Source organism: Fistularia commersonii, chromosome 13 (genome assembly GCF_037954325.1).
Source record: "Fistularia commersonii isolate RoL2024-O1a breed Wild chromosome 13, RoL_Fcom_v1.0, whole genome shotgun sequence".
Taxonomy (NCBI): Eukaryota; Metazoa; Chordata; class Actinopteri; order Syngnathiformes; family Fistulariidae; genus Fistularia; species Fistularia commersonii.
The window spans coordinates 10,339,432-10,346,437 of NC_141296.1; the positions used below are offsets into that span (position 1 = coordinate 10,339,432).

The 7,006-nt window shown below is 39.8% G+C and overlaps 1 protein-coding gene across 1 annotated transcript in view; it reads right to left on the minus strand.

Annotated features, from left to right (window-relative positions):
• The window catches only part of slit3 (slit homolog 3 (Drosophila)), a 222,396-nt gene extending 217,075 nt beyond the window's left edge, over window positions 1-5,321 (minus strand). The window contains exon 1 of the mRNA XM_086158069.1: window positions 4,473-5,321. Within this exon, the coding sequence (XP_086014195.1) occupies window positions 4,473-4,663 (191 nt within the window). The 5' untranslated portion in view covers window positions 4,664-5,321. The remainder of the gene's footprint in view (window positions 1-4,472) is intronic.
• Window positions 5,322-7,006: the final 1,685 nt, after the last annotated feature.

Sequence of the window (7,006 nt, forward strand, 5' to 3'; positions counted from 1 at the left end):
GACTACGGGTGATAGGCTTGACATTAAAAAGCTGTTTAGGAACAGCAAGTTCATTGTGGTTTGTCTTCTTAGTTTAAACTTGTCTGCCACAGCAATAACACTCAGGAGCCCCTCAAACACATTACATCACTATCAAATCCAAGAAGTATTAACAAAAAACTCTCCTCACTGAATGATGTGTTTTATTCAACAGTGACTGAAGCACATGCACTGCAGCACAAAATGTAACATTAATTAGTCCCTACATTTCCACAAAAACAGGCAGAGATTCACAGAGATTATTAATCAGTTGGAATTTATCTTTGAGGAAGACTGCGATGTACAGCTTTTATCAGACAATTTATTTTTTTTGGAAACAGCCAAAGTTACTAAAATGTGAGAGTAAACAAAAGTATACCCCACACTGCATTAGAGATTTCAAACTATCTTTAATCCAATGAAATTATAATTATGTGATGGAGCAAGAGTTTGTCAGTTTAAATTAGCTTTCTTCCACATCCAGCCAGACACACACGCACACGCAAAGATTCCAGTCCCACCATGGAATGCTATTTCATAGGAGAGGGTGTGGTGGTTACAGCGTCCACTGACCAATCAACAGCAAGTTTTGATAAGAGACAGAAGCTGAGGCTCAAACGTGTGTGTGTCCATTCCACACACACACACACACACACTGTGGCAGGATTCTACTGTTGTGTGAACAGTGGTAGGTTGGCAAGCAGAGGGAAAAATGGGGAGCAGTGAAACTCCACTGAAGATATGCTGTTGGCAAACTGTTAGTGTGTGTTGGAGGGGGAGGTTGGAGCGATTTGAGGAGGAGCAAAGAAGGGAGAGTGGAAATTAAGGAAGTTTAAATGGGTAAAGGGTGAGAAATAACAGAGGAAGGTTAAAAAAAAAAAGACTATAAGGTAAATGAGGGGTGAGAAAGACTGAAAGATATACTGAGGAGGAGAGCGTTTAGGAGAGAGATCAAAAATCGTGCCAGAGTGCCAAGCCAGGCTCGAGAAAGCAGAGAAGGTGTTGCTTGCAAGCAACCTGCCAGTTCTTTCTCAAAGCGCAGATAATATATATAGGCAGTTAAAATAAAAATTTGTTCGTGTAAAGTTGGCTGAAACAACTGGATGCTTCCAATGGTGATCAGCTGTTACACATGCAAAGACAAAAGGAATCCAAAAAACAAATAACCTCTCTATTAGTATTTAACTGTTAAACGTGTATCCTATTACACCAAGCCATGGTGATAGCAGCTCATCTATCTGAATGTCTCCCTCTAGAACAATGAATGTTTTCAAAATTAAGTGAGAAAAATGTATTGAAAGCAAGTGTTCCTGGACTAACACAGCAGCAATGTATGAATAACTTGAGAATACTAAAAGCATTGCCTCAAAAGTAGCAAAAAATGACCTAAATACAGCAATAAGTCACCGCAAAATGAGCAAGAATTAGTTTAAGCGCCTACTTGAAAAGCATCACTACATTAAGAAGGAAAAAAATTTAAAATAATCATGGAATTACATTGAAACTAGTAAAACATTTCCCAAAGACAAATCAGAAAAATATAAAACCTGCATAGAAACTGACAATTAGTTATCAAAATAGTTTGTGATAATCAACAAAAATGGACTTAAGACATTGAATAAAATCAAAGGGTCTGGCTTAAAGTGAGTATCAATCATCTAAATATCTGCATAACCCTCCCCCCGTGAAAAATGCATTGAAAATACACTGGAAATCAAATGAAAGCTTATGTGTATCTTTTAACCACTCAGATGTTTACAGAATATTATAGGAGCCACAAATCCTAGGCACTCTAATTTGGGGGGAGAAAAAATTGACAACTGCCGCTCTAACTGTTTACAGCACCGGGTTGCCTCGCTTTGCACATCAGCAGGAGCAACAGTTTGGAATTCACAGCTCTCACATTCAACACTGCGGGGTGTGTGTGTGTCCGGGCAGTCCCTGTAGGGCAGGTGTGAATTGGACCCAGGAGAGAAAAGCCACCCCTGCTTTCCAATTCATTTTACTCAGCCTTCTTAAGCCTGTTAAGCCTTCCCCCCGTCAAAAAACCCTCCACTCAAATTAGATGCAAATTAGGTCTCAAGTGGTTTCCCAAGGAGGACATTACAGAATTGACTGGCCTGAGGTAATCCGCCAGACTCTCCATGTGTGGATGTGTGCCGTCTGTGTGTGCATACTTGTGTTTGTGCGTGCTGGTCGGCCCTGATGTCAGGGGGGTGGATGAGTTAACGGTTGAGGCCACTGCTGACTCTCTTCTTAACCTGAGCTTTTTGCAAACATTTCTTCGACAACAAAGTGACTTATTATCACATCAACCGCTTACTTTCAAATGTGAGGAATGCAAACGGGAATAAAATACTGGTCCCCCCATATTTTATAGAGACTGTTAAACAAACTGAAGGTCGTGGTAACTTTTGATAGCATTCAGTTCCTCCAGCCGACCACTGTCCATCACTTATACAGTGTTTCGTATTTAACCCTTTTCCACAGGATTTTCGATCGACAAGTTTGATTTTGTTTCCCTCTACCAAATCCACCATTCATGGGGTTGTTTACGTTCGCTCCAACAAATCACCTACACTATTTTTTTTTTTCTTTTGGTTTTTTTGAGCAACACTAAATGTGAAGGGGGCGCTGTACATGCAATCTATAAACACTGCTGTCCTATTTTCATTCCCGATCGAAACAAGAAACTTCACATTTGAAAAATCTGAAATATATTTGGCCAAAACATTAGTCTGCAAGACAGTGACCATATGGTCTGACAGCTGTTTGGTGAGTTATGGTCCAATAGAAAGTGGAACTATGAAGTCTGTGTTTGATATCCTTTTCTTTGTAAATAACTTTTTTTTTTTTTAAATGTCTGAAAGACATTGTAAGGGGGTTTGGAATGTAATGTTTAAAATTTAGTTTCCAGTTGAATTGTATCCCATTGGTAAATCCAAATCTCTGATCAGGGCAGTAATACCCATCTCTCTTTCCTTAAAAAGTATCCCATTTGTATTAACCTCTACAACTGGAATCTCATCCATTTTAATGTTTCTCATCTCAGTCTCCCAAAAATATATATCTACTGAAGGGAGCACAGATGATGGCAGGCAGAGAGGGAGAGACCAAGGGAGGAAAACAGCAAATCTTGGCCAAAGTCATAGCTGAAATACTGACCTGGATAAATCAGGGAAACATAAACACAGTTTTTGGAATGGATGCAGTAGGAGGGGCAATGCTACCCCAAATATCCCACCCTGGGGACCCCAGTGAGAAGCAGTGAACCCCCTTATCCCACCTCCCTATCACAGCCTGTTCTAATTATTTATTTTTCTAGGATGTAAATGTCTTCGAGGGATTGCTCTGTAAAACCCAACAGGTCCTGGGAGGTCACGGCGGCCCTGAGGGACAGAGAAGTTTTGGAGTCTGTAGTTCACACTTGCACGCATACGCATTTACTGAATGCAGACACATATGCCAGCTTAAACATGCAGACCAAAACACAAATCACATACGCTCACAGATTAAATGAATACATTAAAAGCACCAGTCTCAGGTCTTCGAGTGGCCAGCTTTGTATCTCTCCCTTCAGCCCGCTGATTATGTTTGTTGTCTTGGGGTAGGTCTGTTGTTGATCCCCTGCGGGGCTTTTGGCCACAGCATTATCATGCGTAATCACTTCCATACCTTACCAGCATAGGTGTGTGTGTGTGTGTGTGTGCGAGTGCGTGTGTGCGCGTGTGTGTGCGGCTGCAGGGTGTAGAAGTGTCAAAATCAGGCTGGAGGCAGCAACAGTGTTGGGCTTTTTTGTCTGCCTATAAAACTGCGTATCATTTTTGAGCCTTTCAGAAGAGTTGCAAAGTTCTAAAAGTAGTAGCTTGAGGTGCAATGAGCATATTTTGGCTTCAAACTTATCCATTAATGAGGCTCTTTTCCAGTTCTAGAAAACCAGAAAAAAACTTAAGTAAACCTTTCAAAATGTGAAAGCAATCTTTATCTCCCCCTAATTTTCATTTAAACAACCTGAAAACCTAAATACTGCTTTCACAACATTTCCCCCCTTCATTTCAATTCAGAGCTTGTAAGACCACATCTTGTGTCTAATCATCTCGAGATTTCAGTCTAATCAAGTAAACCCAGAATATCAGAATTATTAGCACAATTAAGGGATGGATATTAAGTCACAAATTGGATAAAACTTTGCCATTTCCAATTTGACTAATTAAACAAGTCAGCTACAGCTGCAGCGTTTAAGACATTCTTTCAAAAAGTGTTTTCACCTAATAAGACATAAAATGAAAACATTTTCACCCAAAGAACATGACATTGTTACCCCAAGTAAACCCGTATTTTTAATATCACTGATTTAAAATCAAAAGGTGGACAATGACGCACGGGGAGTCACAGAGAAAACATCGGTCAATATTAAGTCTCAGGTCACTCAAAGTTGATCGAATGACACTTACAGGCGTTCGGCGTTCCTCGGTATTCCTTTTGGCACAGTTTTCAGACCAAGACCCTGGCAGTCCACATGAGACCCGGAGCAGCTGCACTTGTGTGGACATCCATCCACCCAAAGCGCGCTCACCATCAGCGCCAGAGACAGTGACCGGATCAGGCGCAGCGCAGTCCGCCTGGTGTGCCCGCTCGCAGGCATAGTATCCAGTGGAGGTACTTCCAAACTAGAATCAATACAAAATCCGTGAAGGGAAGACCAGATGGTGAAACCTCGGGATCCCGCTCACCCCACCACCCATCCACCCCCCAAAAAAAGAAATTAAAAAAAAAATAATGTCCGAGACTTTAATAAGGGTAAAAGTGATGGGGCTGGTCGGCTGGAATGGGAATCAATTTCGCTGACAGGCGTCCACCGAGGTTTTTTTCTTAAAAGTCCTTAAGGTGATCCTTTGCCATCGACAGAATTAAATACGCTCCAGAAAACGTGGATTTGAGGAAAAAACGTGCGAAAGATTTTTTTTTTTTTAAAACAAAAATGATAATTTTTGCACAAAAGAAAATGCTGTTTATCACTCAGATCGATGCGGAAGATTCTCCCCAGATGTCCCCCATTCACAAAACTTTCCGAGAAGTTATCAGCCCTGGCTCCTAAAGTCTCCAAGGTGAAAATGTTGAGCCAGGGTGTAACCTTCTTCCAGGGAACATCCCTTCTCTGGCAGGCAGTGAAAAAAAAAGAAAATAAGTAAGAGCTACAGAGGAGTTGTAGTCAGGGGAAAAAAAAAAAGTTCGGAGGGAAGAGACGCAACACAGAATGGTACGCCTAGAGGTTGGGAGAGAGAGAGAGGGAGGGAGAGAGAGACGGATTTGTAGTCGGGTCACCCCCCCCCCCCCAAAAAAAAAAAAAAACGAAAAAAAAAAACCATCTCTCTCTTGGGTGATTCAGGTCTGCAAACCTATGTTACTGCATCCCGAGATGATATTTGATGCGCAAACTATTTCCCAATTAAATGCCAGTGTTACTCAGTTTTCTTATTTTCCCTTTCACCGTCCCCATGATTAACTTCTGATGTGATTCTGTATCTAATTTTCTGTCTGCTAAAGTGTTTTGTGCTGCAGCCAATAAATATGCCGCATTCATTTGTTTGATTAAGCAACCAACATTTGAAGAAAAAAAAACAAAAAAAAAAACAAATAGAAATGAAATTGTCAAAAAAAAAAAAAAACCTCACACTGGTGAAAGTTGTTTTCAAGAACTGATATCACATGATCATGACAACTTCAGTTTCAAGATGGTTTCCTGGTTTTGAAGATAAAAATAAGACAGTCTAGAATTAAACAGCCCTCTAGAGTTGCACGGATCATCTCTGCGCAGTGAAATTTAAGCATCCGAGCATCGGCTGAAAAACACTCTTTAGAGTGTCAGTGTTCATTATCTTGCCTTGATACATTCATAGTTATATTTCCCAAATAAAAGTGTTCTCAAGTCACTCAGCTCTTCAGCATGTTACAGTGCTGCTGCCCTCTATTGGCAAAAAGGAAGACCAATAGTAAAGAATCACATGTTGCCTGTCAAGATTAAACATTTTTTGCTTCTCACTAAAGTAATTATATCTAACTTAAATTGCTGCACATACATTTTCCAAGTCATCAAAATATTAAAATGTGAAAAGCCTTTCCCCTGCTCTGTCCCTGTGATGGAACAATGCAAACCACGACTGGGACTAATAATAACTACTGTGGAATTTCTCCCATCTAGCACTTATGTGCAGACACACACACAACTTAAGTAGGTCTTTTATGAGCTAAATGCCATGACTGGATTAGTCACAATGTGTGAAAATGTTTGTTTTATATAATGGTTTTGGATATGCCTTGACACACAATACTTTTGTCGGTAAAACAAATTATTTTTGATTCAAAAATGTGTGGTAGTGGCTAGAATAACCCAGAGGTCAGATCTTCTATAATGATCCCAAAAGATTCAACATAATTTGTTTCCCCGAAAAAAAAAAAAATTACTGGATGTCAAAATGCTAAGTGCAGGTTCCATAAACTTCACATCAAGTTGTAACTTGCAGTTAAGTTAGCTCATAAATTCATTAAACTACTCACTACTAACTGATTATGTAATCAATTTGAAATTCAATATACCAATAAAATGTTTACTTGTGCGTGATTGTAATCTGAAATTATATGGATAGCCTTCTATGAATGCCGACAAAGCTACTAGACAATTGAAAGGAATTGAAAACTTTCATTTTCTGTATGGTTTCTTGAGGCTGTTGTTTTGTCTTTCTGTTCACAAAGCTTTTTTTTTTTTTTTTCCCTGCCTCATTATCGCAAGGGTTATCACACTCAAAGACTGATGGCCAGTGGCTTCCCCTGGACTTTAGATAGGTGACTTAAAAGACTTGACAGTCCCTGTGCCCCCCAAAAGTTAAAAAAGGGCTTCCAAAATTACATTTAAAAACACATTTAGTAAGAAATCTGGATTTTTGATTAGTATATTAGTCTCTTCGAATACCATTCTCTTTGTTGCAGT